Here is a 19,070-nt window from a genome sequence, read left to right on the forward strand (position 1 = left end):
GAGGTGAAGAACTTGGGGGATACTTGCAAATGCACCTCCAGCAGACATCTGTGCCGGATCGTGCTCCCACGTGCCTGGCACACAGCAGGTGCTCCATAAATGCTCCAGGACGACAGGGAGTGTTAAAGCAGAGACATCGAGCGTGCCCGAGCTTGTTTATAAACCCCAGAGTCCACACCCCAAGTACCTGGCCTCTGTCCCTGTCTGCGTTTGTAGTGACGGTTCACCTTCCAGGTCACACCCAGGTTTAATGAGCGGCGGGAGAGTATACGGTGAGGGGTGTGGGCTCTGAGTCTCCTGGACTAAATCCTTGGCTCGACCACGTTTCTCTGTGTTGACACTGGACAGAACCTCCTGTACCTGATCAGGACTCTGTGAGCCACGGTATATCACGCAGCCACCAAAACTAGGTCCATTCATGGCAGGAAAAGTGGGAACGATCCATTTAAACAAAAATGCAAGCTACAGTCTAGGCAGGGGACAGAGCTGTTAAAAGTGACTCAAGTGTGTAATCATATGTAAATGCTTGTGCTCTGCTTTTGTTTAAAAGCACAATGCAAATTTGAATGTGTAATATCATCATGACTCAACACGAATAGGCACAGAAAAAAACCCTGAAATGGAAAGTGCCAAATGTTAATAATGGTCTCTTCCAGAAGTTGAGACTAAAAATGAGGGGCTTTCAAATTTTTCCTTTCCGATGCTTTGTATTTTCCATTTTCTCAATAATGAACAACCTCACTTTTACGTGGTGGAAAGTAAACTTTATATTTTTAAGCTAAGTAGGAAGGCTCCATGGTAGCATGAAACACTGGTTAAACGAAAGAAGCAAAGTCTAAATTGTATTTACACTGCAATCTTTAACCAGGGAATTGTGTACACATGTAGACAAGAAAGAGAAGAGAGATTTTTAAGCAGCTGGCACACTAGAGGGGCACCACGGATGAATTTCTAAATTCCCTGGGTGATTCCATGTTGATCATATGGTTTGTATAAGGTAATGAATTTGGAGTCAGCAGAGCAAAATAGCAAAAGGAGATCTGAAGCTGCCCATTTCCAAGCTTATCTGCTCTCTCCAGCACTGGCTGGCGGCTGCGCTAAATTAAGAGAACGCCTTTTGAGGCTCAGTCTGACCAGGAGGGGGTGGGCTGTCAGCAGCCTGAATTTTTTTATTTTAAGATTTTGTTTATTTATTTGAGAGAGAGAAAACAGAGAAAGCACGAGATGGGGGAGGGTCAGAGGGAGAAGCAGACTCCCTGCTGAGCAGGGAGACTGATGGGGACTCGATCGGGGGCACTCGATCCCAGGACTCCGGGATCATGACCTGAGCCGAAAGCAGTCGCTTAACCAACCGAGCCATTTGGGTGCCCCTGATGTTTTCATCAGTGAAGTTTCTTCTGTTGCTAACCTGGTAATAGGGCCCAAAGACAGAACCAGCCCATCTGCCCAGGAGTTGCCTTGATCCCCAGAATAGCTCCCCTGAAATCAGAAGATCTTGGTGCTGAGTAGAAAGGATGCCCCTCCAGGCTCCTTTCTGGAGAGGCCCCCAGGCAGGCTGTAACAAAGGGCAGAGGTCAGGGAGCAAGGTGCCCACATGTCTCCTTCCTCACCACCTCCCAAAAAGGGGACGTGGGCAGAAATTCCCCACCTGCTCTGAAAACCACCACACCACCTGCCCCATGCATCCTCGGGAAGACCAAGGAACTAGAAGAGAAGGGGTAGCTCATGAGTCAACTTATCACCGAATTCCAGAATCAAGAGGGACCCTAAGAGGTTGCCTAAGAAAGCCAACCTCCCAATTCAGCTGTGCCATCTGGACTTTGTGCCAGAAGACGGACTACCCCAGCTGCGTTCTCCATCCCCATGGCCCCGTTGAGCAGGGAACAAACCATAACATGCTGAGCCATTCCTCTGTGACTTTTCACATTGAAGTATTTCACAGCATTTCATGGTTCCTCTCCAGGCTGGAGCCCAGAATCCCTTGTGGGGGATGATGCTAGGCTTGGGAGAAAGCCCCCTCCGTTCCAAGAGCCCCAAGCCACTTCCAGGAGGGGCCTCAGGAAGCTGAGGGTGGACTGGAGCCACCAGGCCCCACCTGGGTGAAATGGGAAGGAAGATTTACACCCCTTCTCTTCTGCCACACCTGCCCCAATCTCTGCTTCTACCACCCGATCCCCTGGGACCGTGGGAAGTTTAGTGACTTGTATCCACTTTTCCTTCTGCTGGGGGCATCGTCAGCCATTTCGAAGAAGACCCTGTCCCAGGAGGAAAGGACAACTCTAGGCATCTTTCTAGAAGCTGCAACCTGACTCAAGTTGTGGTCAGATCACAAAAGCAGGCCAGCCGCAAGCCCCCTTTCCAGGGTGGCCAGCCCAGGTGGGTACAGCAGGGCCCCAGGTAGAGAAGGCCTGAGTCCTGTGACCATGCGAGACCCCAGGTTCTGCAGCCCAAAGCTCCAGAGCTCCAGCTCGCTCTAGAGGATAGCCCAGTGGCGGAAAGTGGAAACTCTAACACCCGGAGAGGGAGGGGTTAAAGGCGCCTCTCCCCCGACCATGGTGCTTAGCCTCTTCAAATAGCTAAAGCCTATTTTGCTTGGTGCAGGTTTTCCCAATAAATCCAGGGCCCGCAGTGATTTACCAAGAGCCTTGGTTATTGGCAACAGCAATCTCACTTACCCAGAGCAGCACCGAGAACTAGCCGTAATTTAAAGTTGGATTTATATTGTTTGTTCTACAGCAACAAACTCAGCAAATCATAAATTCCCTTGGAGATGAAGAGAGGAAATTGACAGTATTTATGAACTCGAAAGGCAGAGAAGGGCCTGACCAGGCCTTTGATTTGTAACTGAAACTGCTTCTGGAAGCTTCAGCCAAGGACACAGCTGCCGGCCAGCCCCAGAGAGCTGGGCTCCCGCAGGGGGTGGGCACTGGGAGGGGAGGGCTGCCTGGCGGTGTTTGCAGCCTCACCACGGGATGCTCTGTGGGTCCTAAAGGGAGGACGTGGCTCTGTGCTCATCGGGACGCAGAGCAACAAGGCCAGCACGGGCGGTTCTCAGATCCTGAGCTTCCTTACATCGTGGCGAGAGTGGTTAGTGAGAACTCAGGGCTCCCCTGGTCTGGACGTGACTGTCCTCATGCGCTACGTCCCGCACACGCCTGCACTTCGCTCTGTATCCTGGACATACCACATAGCATCTCTAAAGCATCTAAGAAAGGAATGAAGAGCAGGAGTGGCTGCGCCCAAAATCCCACCTATGATGTTGGAGAACCAAGGTGTGTGAGAGCGAAGCACGCGGGACAGGGGAGCTCTCGCCGTTCCTGATGTCTCTCCCGTAGCTCACTCCTTTTCATCCCACCCCAACCCTCACTCCCTACTCCTCACCCAGATTCCTCCCACCCTGAGCCCTGGCCCCAAACAGTCTTCCTCAGAGGCAACTCTCATCCGTTCCACGCTCAGAAGCCAACTCCTACACCAGGCGATCAAGGTGGCCTGTCCTGGTCCACCCGCCCGTCCACTTTTTCCTCTCCAGCAGGCTTGCTCTGCTGTCTCACCGCCATCCTGTCTGGTCCTCATACAAGCCACCCCCACTGCTATCATCCGTACAACTAGAAACTTGCTAGCGACGCTTCCAGCTTCTTTCTGGCAATCCAGACCTAGTTTTCCCTCAAGGCCCTGTTGGCTCAATCACTGCGGTACTGTGTGGCCCTGGGTGAGTCATTTCTGTCATATGTACTATGAGGAGGCAAGACTAGATCACCTACACATCTCCTCCACACGTCCCATCTAGGACACTCGGGTGGATGTGACATGGGAAGGCCTGCCAAACAGGTCCTGGGCTGCCCACCCCTGTCCTACGCAGCCTCCGGGAAAACATTTGGCCTGACAGCCCCCCAGGGCCGATCAGCGCTCTGCTGATTCCCAGCAGGAAGGGTGAGCCCACCCTAGAGCAGGCTCAGGGAGCAAACCTGCTCCCTACCGAGCCAAACAGGGCTGAGGCAGGAGACTCACCCAGATTCTCAATCATGGCATCCAGCGCGGTCACCGCGGTGGCGTAAATCCCCGAGTTCTTGGAGTTGAGGTTGTCTGCAACAGCAACGATGATGGAGAGCAGCATGGGGTGCAAGCTTTCTTTGAGGAGGGGGATCATCTTGGCAAGGGACTCCAGTGCCCACTGGTTCACTTTCTTGTTGGAATCCTGAAGCCTTGGGGTGAAAGCATCAAAGACCTATTGAGGGAACAGAAACCAAGAGCCCATGGGAACCCAGGCTGGGCAGGAAGCCCATGACCCAACCAACCAGCCTTGGCAGGGATTCCTCCTCCCTGACAGAGTCATTCAACCTATGCCAGAACATTCTCAGTGACGAGGAGCTTACCTCCTCAAAAGGGGAGGAGGGCAGGAGGGAAGAACAACCACAGATGGAGCACTCATGGCGTCAAAGCATCGAGAGCACCTCGTTAGGGTGCCCTGCACTCTCCTGGAATGATCTTAATCATGAGGCTTGTGGTCCCATCCTCAGTTTACCGTTCAAAACAAAGCAAACACTGAGGCAGAAAGAGTAATGATTTGCCCTGCATCACGCAGCTAGTAAGGAGCGTGGACGGACGCCCAGGTCTGCTGACTTCGAGCCTGTCTCAGCTACTCTGCTACAGAGCTTGACCATCAGCAGCCTCGATCCTGGACGAGGGGCATCTGCCCTGGCTTCCAGTCTGTGAAGGGCCTGTGCTTGCTCCTAACCCACCCATCCAAGCAGCCTGGCCCAGTCGCCCGGCCAACCACATACCCTGCCCTCCACATGTGCCCGGCTAAACCAGGAGCAGCCGTGAGCCATGGCATTCTCTACCTCTCCCTCCTCGCCATAAATCTGCTAAACGGATGAGAGATGCCCAGGACATCTCTGGGTGATCCCAAGGCGCCTGGCAGGAGGCAGTGCCTTTGCCCCCTCGGCTACTTCCAGGCAGTCTCACGGCGTTACCAAGGCAACGGGATAGCAGGTGCTTTTGGGGCTCCCTTTACCCTGAGGCATCTGGCACCATGTCCAACTCTGCCCTGAGTTTTCCAAACTGAAGTTGCACCCGCAGGAGAGAGGTGGGGCGGGGGGTAGGGCTGGGGCAGCGCTCACCTGGACCAGGTTGGCGGTGATAAGCTCCGGCGTGGCCTTACAGTGCTCCAGAAGCCTCCCCACGCCTTCCATCCGAGACTGATACTCCTTGGCCTCCAGCAGCCGCGTCAGGTCTCGCAGCCACTCCGCCCCCTCTAGGCCGCTGCGCACGGAGGAGCGCAGCCCCGCCGGCCGAGGCCCGTGGCAGCTGAGCCTGTGTGGAAGGACCTTCTGACCTGTGCAGCCCCAGATGATGGATGTGCCTCTTGTCCCATGCCCCGCCCGCAGACAGGCGAGACTGAGACAAGAGTGTCACCTGCAGCTTAGCCCACCCCCAACTTCTCCACCTGCTGCTTCAGGACACCGGCCCTGGAACTCCGGAAATCCCGTTTCCTCAGGGGACAATAAGGTTGCCTAGAGCCCCATCCTTTTGTCAGGGGACAGGGCTCTCTCTTCCTGCCTTTTTTTCTTTTTTCAGAAAACACGTGAAGAAGGAGGGGTTGGTATGGGAGTGAACGGTGGGAGTCCACAGAAGGATGACTGCACATTTAAGCTGAGAGCGAGGGAAGATCTTGCCAGGTGCCTTTATCCTGACCCCTGGTCGCCCTGGCCCTGCTCATACTTCTCCAGGGACCAGGGAAGTGTTAAGCCCTGTTCTCTTCCGCTGAGAGCACATGCCTATCGTAGCCTCTGGCCCAGTCCAGCCAGCACGAGAGCAGGACTCCTACGCCCCATGCGCAGCTCAGAACCTGGCTCTTTGAGCTTCATGCCCTACACGTAAGCCCCTGTGCCAGAGCCCAACATCATCCAGGCTGTCATTCATTCCTACAGTCCACGTGGTTTGCCCACTGAGTGCCAGGAGCTGTCGTGGGCACTGAGGACAGTAAGATGAGAGACACGTTCTTTGCCTTAAGGAGCTCACAGACCAATGCAGGCAGGTAAACCAAGGGGCTGACAGAGGACGGAAGAACAGAGAGCACAGAGTGTCAGAGAGAGCCTTGGGGGAAGGTGCTGGTGATGTGAGTCTTGCGGAACCTTGTAGAAGTAATAGGCATGTTCTAGGTGCTGTGGTACAGCATAAACAGAGCACAGGAGGAGACGGAACGTGGCAGGAGGGTGCTGGGCAGGAAGCATGAGCTGCTCTGGTCTGGCTGGCAGACCATGTGTGGCGAGAGCAGGAAGCTAGTCCTGAGCAAGTGGTGGGGGCTTCCCTGGCACCAGCTAACGAGTTCAGATGGGGTCCTCCCCGAACACCAGAGAAGAATTTTGAGTTTCAGGCACATCAGTGACCAGAGGGTTTCTGCTTGGTTTCTAGCTCCTCCCGGCACCCACTCTCCAGCCTCCCCGCCCATTTCCTCGCATCTGCCTTCGTCCCAGCTCTGCCTCTAAATTCACCCCAGGCCACCCTGATGGCAACAGGATGTGTGGCTCGAAGAGGGCAGAGAAACGCTGAGCTCAGGCAGACAGCCTGGCCAGCAACACGCCCCGCGTGGACTAGGGGCACTGCACCCACTCGGTAGGACTGCAGGAACCAACCTCTCCTGGCAAGTGCTTCTGATCCCAGGATTTGGTCTCCCTGAGATCTGGGTGGGGGAACACCTCTTACAAATTCACCCAGATCCAACTAGGTCTCCACCATAGCCCAGATCCACACAGTCTCCCGGAGCCACCCCTGGCCCAGGGCCAGCAGGCCACCTCCATCGGCAGCCTCGAACGTGGAGCCCCAGAGAGACAAGAGCAGCCATACCCATCCTCGCCGGGCAGCCCGTTCTCACACAGCACCAGACTCCTCGACACCTTGCGGCCCTTGGCAGATGGAAGTCCGTCACTATCTTCTATTCCCTTCAAAGAGGCACACAGACATGAGCCAAAGGGGTGGCCCTCTGGGGAACTGCTGGGCACTGGGGGCTAGACCATAGCGAGAGGAATAACCCCTCCCACCCGGCAGAGCTTCTGAGGGCACACCTGAGCATTCTAGACCACTAGTAGTCAGGGCAGGGGTCAAGATCCCCATTTAACAGGAGACGGTGTGGACGCCCAGGCTGGCTCAAGGCACACCGGCAGAGAGGGGCAGAGCCAGGTCCAAGCACAGGGGAAGGAAATCACATCTATCCCACCTGGCAGGAGTTGTGGGTGAAATGGAATCCCCTGACCGGCTCAGCTCTGACCTCCCCTGCGCCCCTCTACCCTACCCCACCTGCTCAGGCCCCCAGCTCACCCGCTGCTTAATAGCTGCCATGACCTTCCGTAGGTCGTGCGACGGGAGGCTCTGCTTCAGAAATGTGTCAAACTTCGTATTCGACATCAAGATGTTCACCATCTTGCGGCCATAAAACCTGCCACAGGAGAAAGACAGGGGTGAAGAAACAGCCATAGAAATGAATGCACCATGAATCTGCTTTACGAATGCACAGAAGTTTTCTAATTGTAATAAAAGAGTTTTTAATATTTTTTCTAATTAAGACAGTGATCACTAATTAAGACAGTTAAAAACTAGATTCATAAAGGAATAAACATCATCTGTAGCCCCGTTACCAAGAGAAAACCACTATTACATTTTCACATATTTTCTTGTAGTCTTTTTGACGCATATACATTTTTGTTGATCCCAGAATGTATACGCAACTTGCCTCTGGCTTTTTTCACTTCAATTAATTATTAATCATCTTCCCATGTCATCCTTTTTAGTGGATTCATAACATTCCATTGGATGACTATACCAAAACGTACTTAACTTCTTCGAGTACGGGGCATCTAGAAGTCTGAGGAAGGGTGTGGGGGGCAGTATGGGAAGAAGTGGTTAGCTCTACCTAGTGAACCATGGTGGGTGGGGGAGGAAATCAAAGAGGGCTTCAAAGAAGAGGTGACCCTTAGATTGGGACTCAAAAGAGGAGTAGGAGTTCACAAGTGGGATGGGATCAGGGAGTAAGGGGGTGGGGGGGTCATTCCCGGGTCTGTAATACAGTCTGGTGCATTAGCAGGTGTGTGGTTAGAAAAGAGCACACAGGGCCTGGATGCAAGATAGGAAAGGGAGAAGGTGTGACCCATTTTCTGGAAACATGAAGGAGCCAGGCTTTAACCTGAGGGCAATGGGAAGCTGCGGAATGACCAGGTTTGCACTTTGGTAAAAATGTCTCTGGCAACAGCGTGGAGGCACATCTCTGGGGGCAAGGCAGGGGGGCCAGGAGACCTGTTAAGAGGCCACCATGATAGTCCAGCCAAGAGACAACGAAGTCCTGAAACAAGGCTGTAGAGTAGGAGGAAGAAAGGGCGGTCAGACCAACGACCTGCTATGGAAGTGGAAACTGCGGGGCTGGGTAGCTGATCGGAGGCGGGGCAGGGAGCATCTACAGTCATAGTTGGCTCAGCCCAAGACTCCACTGATTATCAAATGCACCACTGATTTATTTGCCACTGAGGAAAAACAAAAACAGAAAGCACTGGCAATTCCCACTGCCTTCAATGACGTTGCGCCATGGGGAAGGCAACACTTATCTCAGGAACAGAGGTAATGTTACTGGCGGGTGGTGCCCTTCCTTCCTCAGGCTGGGCAAACTGCTTAGGGGTCGCCTGGTAAGGAAATGGGGAATTTTGGTCGTTCCTTCCATGACTGTTTGCATTAATATCTAATTTATGTCCATCACTCTAGTTCCATGCCTCTTCTCAGACACTAAAACTTTTCATTTCAATGCCGAATATAATACTGTAATATTTCTGAGACATCTTAGGGAGCAATTAAACTCTACAAGTCCCCACAGAGCATCCACAGTGGCTTCTTAAAATAAATATAAAAGGCTAACAAGCAAAGAAAGGCTCATAGTTTAGTTCCTACAATGCAAACTGTAATTCAAAGGTTTATGCTCTGAGCAATAATGACCAGGTTTGAGAATGTGCGGAGAGTGAAACCCAAGTCAAAACTGCTGCCTGGCCAGCAGCAGCTATGAGACGCCTCTGATTGTCAGATACTAAAATGTGGGGGAAATTGTGTGTCTTAGAATCGAAGTATGAAGGTCCGCATTTTGCATCTTCAATGACTCAGTAAATAATAGTGACTTTTAACAATAGAGGGAACACGGCCAGAGAAACAGGCTTGGGGAGAAGGCAATGGTTCATTGAAGGGAACCGTGCACCAAAGATGACAGTGGGACATCTGGCAGGGTGATGGGTCCTCCAGAGGCACTAGAGGTAAAGCACTGATGCTCCGAGAAGGGGTAGCCTGGAGGGAGACCCTACGAGGCATCAGGGTTGCTGTGGTTGGATCCACGGAAATGGTAACAGTACTCAGGGAAAGTTGTAGGAGGAGGACAAGAATGAAGACACTCCTGCGGCCATCTGTGTCCAGAGGGCAGGCAGGCGCAGAGGTGGTCACAGAGGAAGAGGGGAACGAGGGAATGTAGGGCCACGGACACTGGAAGCACAAGTGCTAAGAGGTAATGGAGTGTCGTCAACGCCGGCAACGTGAGAGATGTCAGAATGGAGGGGGACGTTCCAGCTGGAGAGACATTAGATCTCGTTGTCCATCCCCCTCCCAAAAACTAAAAACCAATCAACTAGAACATTCTAGATCCCCACCAATGTTCCTCATTTCAGAAAATGACACTATCATTTACCCAATTGTTCAGTTAAAAAACCCAAGCATCATCTTTGATTTCTCTTTGAAAGCCTCACCACCCACATCCTGTTGGCTCTGCCTTCAAAAGACACCCAATCCAGCTCTCCCCTCCCCTCTGCTAGCCTCCAGTACCTCTGGCGGTGACTGGGGAGTAGCCATCTGTCTGGTGTCCCTCCTCCATCCCGGCCCCCTCCCCTACTATCAATCCTCTAATGAGCACCCAGAAAGATATTTTTTAAAAAATCAAGAAGGCAGAGAGCCTTTAAAGACACACAAACTCTAGTAATCAGGGGGGGAAAGCACTGAGAAATAATAATGAGCTGGTACTGGTACCCATTAAATCAATAAAAATTAGAACTCCAGATACTGCAGGGTCGTGAGGAGGTAGGCACGGGCCCCGCAGAAGGAAGGTGGAGGGGGTGGCGTGCTCAAGAGCTCCCCATGCTGCGATGCTCGGGTGGCTTAGGTGGACACATGCCCCTGGCCACCGCCCTGCCCCCGGGGAATATTCCCAGACGTTCCAGGGAGCACCGGTGAGGCTGTCCCGTGGAGCACGGCTGCAGTGGGGAGGGCGCACCCTCGTCGGTACGAAAGCACAGAACGAGGGAGGACATGCCCAGTGGAGCAGCACCGGCTGTGGTGTGGTCTCCAGATGGGGCCGTAATGTCCCAGGAACTAAGGAGTGTGATTCACTGGATCCTAACCCTAGCTTTCCGAGACTTCATCAGGTTCTATCACTCTCCCGCTTAGCACGGCTGAATATCTCCTCACATGACTACGAAAGTACCTCCGGGGGCTTCTAGTCACACCCCAGCCAAAATCCTGCCTCCTGACCGTGGCCCGAGGGGCCCTGCCCCGCCCGGCCTCATCGCCTGTCCGCTCTGCCCCCATCACCAGGCCGCCACACAGCCCAGCCTTCCTCCTCCCGGAGCACCGAGCATACGCCCCTGGGAGGCGGGGGGGGGGGGGGGGGGGGGCGGGGGGGGCTTCCTACATTTCCTTTGCCTGGCACACTCGCACCCCGGCCCCCCAGCGAGCTGGCTCCTGGTGGCCCATCACTTCTCCACTCCAGTGTCGCTCTTCAGAAAGATCTCCCCTAGCTCTCTGTCAAAGCAGCTGCCACCCCCTTCTCCACCTTGGTGCTTTCTCTCTGTAGCCCTTATCTGTATCTGAAATGATGGTAATAATTTATTTGTTTATTATCTGTCCACCCCTAGGGGAGAGCTCCAGGATAGCAGAGGCCTAATTCTTCTTATTCACTGCCCTGTCCATAATAATGAAGAGTGATCGGCTCACTATCCTTGAGAAGAACGAATGGCCTTTCAGAGGGTGGAGCTGGGGTGGGTCGGGCACAGAGGGAGAGCCGCGCTGAGAGAGGGAGAACCAGAGGCGGGCATTCCTGCAGGCCTGGCTACGCCGGCAGAGAGAGATGGACAGGGGCCATAAAGGAAGGACAGAGCTGTGGTCCGTCTGCCCATCCCTCCCATGGCCCTGGGGAAGCTGAGCTGTGAGGGCCGGGGCCCTCAAGAAGCCTGGTTGCTTTATCTGTTCTGGGCTGGCCCATGAGGCAGCCCCCAGGCCCCAGGCCCTGCATCACCTGGTGTCCTGGTTGGAGTCCTGGGCCAGCCTCACCAGGTTGTGCACCAGCATCTCCGTGCTGTCCCTGCTGCCCGACAGAAGCTTCTCGGCGCCTATCTGCTCCAGGACGGCAGAGAGGTGCTCGGCGGTGCATTTCCGGACTAAGGGGTTTCTGTGGCTGAGAAAAATACAATCACGGTCAAGGGCTCAGACAAGGAATGGGGTGTGGTGTCCCCAGATTGCCGCATGCGGACCTACAGTTGTGCCTCCATGTTTCACGCCGTGATGGGCTCCACAATCTCTCATATGGGCTACAGGGAATCTTCAAGGAAAGAGCAGTCACGTCCAGATCACAGAACCCAGGATGACAACGGAAACGATGGGAGAAGGAAGAAGTGCCTACAACCACGTGGTGCTCCCCCCCCACAGGTGCTCACCACCTCTGGACCTCCTGAGCCCGCGTTTGTCTTCCCCACCTTTTCTCCACCTAGAAAGATCCCACCCAATGCCTGTCTCCTTCTCTGCCCTCCCCAGCCAGTTCAGCAGAATGTTCCCTGGGGCTAGCACTGTCCCCTGGGAAGTACAGGTGGGCCCCTGTGGCTCCAGGCAAGGAGCCAGGCGAGGAGCTCCCGGGGAGCTGGGCCAAGCTTCCTTCCCCCTCCCCGTGGAATTCTGGGCCCCGCTGGAGCCCGGCACTTGCCCACATTTAGTGGGAGCTAACTGCAGGGTTGCTGAAGTGAGCTGAGACAGGAGGGAGGGACAGGGACCCATGAGTGATTTGGTAACCCTAAGAGGGGGAGCCTGAAATCTTACAGGAGAAACCTTTCTTTTTCACCTTTTTCAAACAGGGCCTGTGTGTCCAGAGTTCATTAAGCAACACCAACCCATATTTCCCCCAGAGTCCCATTCCAAGGTAACACAAAGGGGGACTTGTGGGCTCTCCCTACTCCCCCTGGTCCAGGGACCAGCATCCATTAGCATCTGAATCAGAATCTGCATTTTAGCAAGATCCCCAGGAATTCAAGGGGGGGGGAGGGGAGCTGCCCCTGAGGACACCTGACCCTGCTTCTGGCAACAAAGATCAATTGCCTCAGCTTGTAGTTAGCACAATTCAGAGCCAGGTACCCTGCTAAACAACCTCTCCCCCCATCTATTATCTGTTCGACTCCATAAGCCACCATTTGCATCATTTTGCTGGTGAGGAAGCTGAGGGAAGGGAAGAGTCCAGAAAAAAGTACAGTCAACTTCTCCCAAGGTAGCGGCAGCCACAGTGAGCACTCAATAAATGTTACAGTAAAGGCAGGCATGGTTCCGAGTGCTCTGTCACAAATCAGTTCATTTACTCCTCACACTTTGAGGAGGTTGGCACCATATTGTGCCCATTTTACAGATGAGGAAACCGAGCACGGAGAAGGTAAGTAACAATCCAGGATGTGAACCCAGGCAGTGTGGCTCCACAGCCCCTCATCCTTTGTACCCGGCTGTGATGAGGCTAGCAAAGGCCTGCCGGCTGCTACCACACGCCATGGGGGCTCTCCCAGAAGCCTCCGGCACCAGTGTCCTGGCGGGCTCTGGGGCTGAGAGTGGTTTGGCCCTGTGGGAGAAAGGGTTTGGGAAATGGTTTTGGTTTTGCTTTAGTTTTGGTTTTTAAATAAGGTAAAAGCAAATCCGGCTGCAGAAAGGCTCCCGTAGCAGGCAGGCACCTTCCTCCTCCCCAGGAAAAGGCCAAGAGGTGCGAGCTCGATGAGATGGTGTGCCTTGCTCTGCTCACAGCCTTGATTTCATCAGAAAGAACGCCCGTCCCCTGGGAGAGGCACACAGGCCGCAGGCTGGCTCTCAGCCTGGTGTCCAGGGACATTACCACGGACACTCTGAACTCCCCAGCAGCTCTCCCCTTGCGGCTGAGGCTCGGGGCTCGCCTCATTATCCCCAACCTGGCCCAAGAAAGGTGGGAGAGAAGCGACCCAGGAAGCAGGGGTCTTCCTCCCCACTGGCTACACGTGTGAGGCATTTGCCTGCTCTTCTCCCATCGCCAGGCCTGTCCCCTTGCCTTGCCTTCCCCACCCACCCCTCCGACAATGAGCCACCACGTACTAGATGCCGGCTGAGGTGAGGGCCACCAGGGAGCGGGCGGGGGTCACATTCTCCACCATGGCCCCCAGGGAACGGTTGGCAGCTCTCTGAATGAACTCGCTGGTGTTCCCCATCTTCTGGAGCAGGCAGCGGGCAATCTCCTCAGCCTCCTGGTCCATGTTCTTCTTCATGGCCCGGAAGAGGGCCCCCAGGGTGCTGATGGCCAGGCGTGACACTTTGGAGCGGAGGTTGGTGACCTAGGAGAGAGATGGGACGGGGACCCTCCAGGACTGCTGGACCCTGCCAAGGGCTCCAGAACATACGAAGAATGGGGGATGGCCCCACCCTCTCCTGCCACCGCCACCGCTACCCTCCCTGCAGGCCTAGGTCTCTCCAGGCTGGAAATGAAAACCATGCAGTAGCTCTGGACAAAACAACCCCATTTTTAAAAAATGCTATCATTGTTATCATCATAGTTATTAATTCCACCTGAAATTTAAAATTTGAGCATCTGAAATTTGTGCAACACTTAGTCTTCAAAGTACTTTTACAAATAATGTTCAATTCAGTCTTTACAAGCTTCCCCCCACCCCCCCCACCCCCCGCCAACCTCACCCCCACCACTGAAATAGTCTGTTCCCAAGAAGGCGCCTGGCCTCCACATGTGATCAGATGCATCTGATTGCCTCTCTGGGCCCAGTCTAGGCCCCCGCCCCTCCCCCAGGGGAGAAAGTCGGGGGAGGGGGGGAATGTTACAACTTCCCTGAAGCTGGAGATCTAGCCCAGAACATTCCAGCCCCTGGTGGGGCATCTGAGTACAGAGGACAGCCCCAGGCTGGGACAAACAGGCATACAGGACTCTGGTTGTTTCAACGCCCAGAGATTAGAACAAGGAAACCCCAGGCCCCAGTTTTCCAATCTGAGACATGGGCAGCTACCTCCCACCTCTGTGGCTGAGAGCTAAGAAATAAGCCGGGGATGTCACGTTTCAGGGAGCCACAGCCCCTCCATGGCTGCCGTGTGACCCCCACTGAGCAGCGGCACCAGGGAAGGGGGACTGCCTGCCCTGCAGGGTGGGGACTGTGAGCAGGACACAAGCTGTCTAGGTGGCCTCACCTCCCCCGTCACAGCCAAGGACACGTCGTGCAGCCTCCCAGCAAGGACATCTGAATGACAGACTGCCAGGCGCTGGACACTCAGCAGGCCCTTCTCCTTCATCTGCCTGAGAAGCAGTTCCAGTCCCGTCACAGGCAGGTGGGGAGGGAGGAGCCCGGCTCCCCGTGCGGACCAAGGGCACCCCCGCCACCACCCCTCCCCCGCAGCAGGGGAGGGGGGCAGCTGGGGTCAGGAGAAGGGGTCCCCTCACCAATCGCTGCTCTCCAGGCACTGGAGGGCATCCATCAGCCCCAGCTCAGGGTTCGAGAAAGGCCTCAACTCCTTAAAGGTCCTAGGATCCAATTCCTCCTCCTCTTCTTCCCACTCAGGAGACCCCAAGGTAAGCACCGCAGGTAACGAATTGGCTGCCCACGCAGAGAAGGAAAGGAACATGGCACGTCAGCAGGAAGACCCAGGCCTGGCCTAACACGAGGTGTACTCAGAGAAGGGACTGGCCAGGGCTGAGAGGGCAGGATCTGTGCTTCCCCCACTGGGGAGCCACGGATCCCTCCAAAAGTTCTAGTTCTTGTTAGCCTTTTCCAACCCAGCCCTGCCATCTAAACCCTGCTTGTTCTAAACAAGCCGGCCTGTCATATGCTGCTTGAGGTCTTGAGACAAAGCCTACCACGCCAGTGACTCACCGCCATCCTGCCCTATCTGTGGTTGGGAGAGGCTCGTAAGTCGGCAAGGAGGGAACCCCTACTCACACTGGTGGTGTTCTAACCTTATTGCCACACAGGAGCTTGTATTATCAGCTTCTCCTCCTTCCCCCCGCTCTCCATCCTTTGTGAAGCTGCCCATGGGGAAGGCAGGAAGTGGCCCAAAGGAGGAAGCAGGGGACAGTGAAAGGTCAAACGAGACAATGCAGCTAATGGGGGCCCATGTGGTCAAGACGTGGCACGGACTGCCAATAAGCAGGGACATTGTTTAAAACTCAGGTCATGGTTTCTAGGCTCTCCTTCCTTGGAGATGGATGCTAGAGTCATAAAATCCTAGTGGAACAGGAAGGCAGTTTAGCCAGCTATCTGCTCCAATGCCCGAAACACATCATCAAGGCCTCAGAGGCACGGAAGGGCAGGGGTCCCCACCCACAATCCCTCAGCATCTCCATCAGTGGAGCCATGACCAGAGGGTCTCCTCTGAACCCATAGCTCTCACTGCCACACCTCGCTTCCTGGCTACTTCTCTTCAGAGGCTCATCTCCACCAGCATGATTGTCAAGATGGCGCATCCAGGCCAATCCTTTACTTAAAGCCAAGACCAAAAGACCTCATTCCTGGATTCTCTTCTCAGCTTTGCCATTGGATAAGTCATTAGCCAAAATCTTAATCCCCATGGGCCACCATCACCTTGAGTAAACAGGTGACTTTGGGTCTCTGGGTCTCAGTTCTGTTGACTATAAAATGAGTAGAGTGGATTATACAGATCATTATCTGCTGAGTGTCAACCATTCAATTATCACGGCAAGACTTCTTGCCGTGTCTCTTAATTACCTGTAATTTTATTTATATGGCATTTTTCTTCAAGCCAACCCAGTTCTCAAATCTTAAATAAGTTTATCCTAAAGGGAAATTTATGTCACTGCCATAATTGGTAAACAAATATTATTTGTCATAGGATAGGATATTTGCAAAAAAGTAAAAGGACATTATAAACTCCAGCTCTCAAATTGTAGCCAGCCTCTGATGACTCAAGCTGGAGGGAAGTTTAAAAGGAGATTTCCAAGCCTGAAACGGGTTCTCAAAACCAGCACTGAATTAAGACTTTCTACTTGATGGAATCAAAGGGATAGAGAGAGAATGGATAAGAAGGATGAGTCGATATTATTTCTGGCACCAAAATGATGTTCTGTTCTATCACCATGGTCCCACCACAGCCCACGCTTAAAGAAACTCTGAGCCTGGTTGTTCTCAAATGTTCTTTAGTAGCAAAATCTTCCAAAATTGAAATGTCAGTGGATGCCCAATATACAAAAAAGTAAGGCAAATAGATGCTACTCTCGTAGCAGGGGGTCAGAGCCTCCTTTGCCCCTTGGCACCTTTCTGAGCGTCCCATAGAACCTTTGGATCCTGGGATCCCAGGCTGTAAGCAGATCTATCCAACCCTGACATTTTATGAGACAAACTGCAGGAAACCAAGGTCTACAGGATCCCCTCTTCCTCTTCCCAAGGTTTCCAGCTACTTTCGTGGGTGCTTTTCCCCAGCATCTGTGGTCCCGGTGCACTGATGAGTCCTCTAGGACATGTGCAGGCTGGGCACACCTGCCCTTCTTTCAGTAATTCCAGTTGCAATTCCCTGGGTCCCCAGTCTGGCCCTTAGATGCTTTTGACTCCCACACTATCTCTCTCTAGCAAGGCGGTCACGCCTCAGGCTGCCCTCTACTCTAACACAGGTAATGGGAAGAAGCAGCTTGGCCCAGGTTACCTTTGCAATGCCCCAAAGCATCCCGAGGCAGCACAGCGAGAGGGACTTCTGTCCCCCAGCCAGTCGGTCTGGCCCCTACCTGAAGCATGGCGGGCAAAGCTGGGCTCCTGCTTGCTGACCGGGATGCTGGGCAGTGAGGCCCGGTTGGCCCGCTTCCTCAGGATGACACCCATGTTTCTCCGTGGGCTGTTCAGCCCCGTAGGCACAGACATGGTCCCACTGCCCCGGAGGGGAAGGAGGCCTGTGGAGGCAGAGAAAGTCCCAGGATGGAGCTGGTCCTGCCTGTCCTCAGCCCCAGCGTCTTCCTTTGGACATGAGCCCATCAGGGGCTCCCTGTCCAACGTCAGGATGGGAGCATGGGAAGTTGTGGGTAAACCCTCTCTTGCCCAGGGGTTGGCCAAGAAGTCTCCCCAGCCTGAGGGAATCCTGCCCCAGGCACCCAGTACCTTCCTTCACCAGGGCTCTCCGGGAGGCCAGGCTCTGGGAGGCAAGCTCCCTCTCCCTCTCCAGCTCCTTTGCCCTCTGGAGCAACTCCACCTCCTTCGTCTGCCTCAGCCGCATCTTCTCTTGGGCAGACTTGGAGATGGTGACCTGGATCTGGCAGAAGGTCAAGGCAAACTCTGTTAACCTTGAGAACCCAACTGTGCTTTCCATATGCATTTATTCAGTCAAGAATGGGAGCGGCTCCTACATGCCATCACTCTTCTGGGAGTGAACAGAATGACCAAGACCTTGCTCCCAGAGGGCTGCCACAGAACGGGGAGACAGCAAACAGACCAAGCTTTAATGTCAGGCAGTACGTACCAGAAGGAGTAAGGGACAGAGGGTGATGGGGCTTCCATTTTAGGTAGGAAGGGCCAGAGGGACTCCCAGAGGAGGTGAAATTTAAGCAGATACATGAATGAAATAAGGAAACAGAGGCTATGTGGGTTTCTAGGGGAGAAGGCTGCTAAGCAGAGGAAAGAGAATGTGAGGGGCGCCTGGGTGGCACAGCGGTTAAGCGTCTGCCTTCGGCTCAGGGCGTGATCCCGGCATTATGGGATCGAGCCCCACATCAGGCTCTTCTGCTGTGAGCCTGCTTCTTCCTCTCCCACTCCCCCTGCTTGTGTTCCCTCTCTCGCTGGCTGTCTCTATCTCTGTCAAATAAATAAATAATTTAAAAATTCTTAAAAAAAAAAAAAGAGAATGTGAAGGCCCTGAGGCTGGAGTGTGCTGGGCATGGTTGGGGGTGGTGAGGACACTGGCCAGAGCACCCCGAGTCAGACAATGGTAGGACACAGGGTCAGAGGTGGCAGGGGCGGGCAGAGCCATAGTGCACCGGGCCCCGTGCCCATGGTAAGGGGTCGGACGTGTCCTCTAAAGACATAACGAACCACTGAGGTTCTGAGCACAGGAGTGACATGATCAGACTTCCACTGGGGGAATGAGGGGTTCCTCTAAGTGTTATTGTTTTTTTTATAACTTTGTATTTGGTAATAATGTAAAACTCATGAGAAGTTGCAAAATAGAACCAAGAGTTTCTGTGGCGGGGGGCTTACACTAGCAAGAATGAAGATGACAGAATGGCCTGATTCTGGACAAGTCCCAAAAGTAGAGCCCACCGCTCTTGCTGATATATGAGGTGTGGGGTGACAGAGGAAGATTGGAGGCAAGGGCGGGCCCAAGATTTTTGGCCAGAGTAGCTGGAAGGCTGGAGTTGCCTTTACCTGCCATTCACTGGGGAAAGAGATTTTGGGGGGGGGGGGGTAAAGACTCAACCGTTGAGTTTTGGTTGAGGTACACTTGAAATATAATTAGATACCTAAGTAGAAATGCAGAATATCAGTTAATACATACTTAGTTGTATAATTTAACTGCTCCTAGAGGTCAGGGGAAAGTCTGGGTCCGACAGGGAGATTTGGGAGTCCTCAGCATATAGACGGCACTTAATGCCACGGACCGGAACAGGTCACAGGAGGTCAGTATAAATAGATCAGAGGCCGGAGATCCGAGCTCTGGGGCCTCCAGCGTGTAGAGGTAAGAAGATGAGGAGAAGCCAGCCAAGGACTGGGAAGGAACAAAATCTGATGGAGGCAGAGAACCAAGAAGGAAACCTTCCCCTCGCCTCCCTCCCAAGGTGGGGACTTCAA

The 19,070-nt window shown here is 53.8% G+C and overlaps 1 protein-coding gene across 3 annotated transcripts in view; it reads right to left on the bottom strand.

The window, feature by feature from the left end:
• TOGARAM2 (TOG array regulator of axonemal microtubules 2) overlaps positions 1–19,070 on the bottom strand; it is a 49,255-nt gene that overhangs the window by 6,305 nt on the left and 23,880 nt on the right. For all 3 annotated transcript variants that reach the window (XM_057309342.1, XM_057309341.1, XM_044379616.3), the window contains 10 exons: positions 17,388–17,538; positions 17,021–17,182; positions 14,729–14,882; positions 14,479–14,584; positions 13,384–13,619; positions 11,309–11,467; positions 7,318–7,435; positions 6,847–6,941; positions 5,121–5,313; positions 4,009–4,225 (listed from right to left, as the gene is read on the bottom strand). In XM_057309342.1, the coding sequence (XP_057165325.1) occupies positions 4,009–4,225; positions 5,121–5,313; positions 6,847–6,941; positions 7,318–7,435; positions 11,309–11,467; positions 13,384–13,619; positions 14,479–14,584; positions 14,729–14,882; positions 17,021–17,182; positions 17,388–17,538 (1,591 nt within the window). The remainder of the gene's footprint in view (positions 1–4,008; positions 4,226–5,120; positions 5,314–6,846; positions 6,942–7,317; positions 7,436–11,308; positions 11,468–13,383; positions 13,620–14,478; positions 14,585–14,728; positions 14,883–17,020; positions 17,183–17,387; positions 17,539–19,070) is intronic.

Source organism: Ursus arctos, unplaced genomic scaffold, assembly GCF_023065955.2.
Source record: "Ursus arctos isolate Adak ecotype North America unplaced genomic scaffold, UrsArc2.0 scaffold_8, whole genome shotgun sequence".
NCBI classification, from domain to species: domain Eukaryota; kingdom Metazoa; phylum Chordata; class Mammalia; order Carnivora; family Ursidae; genus Ursus; species Ursus arctos.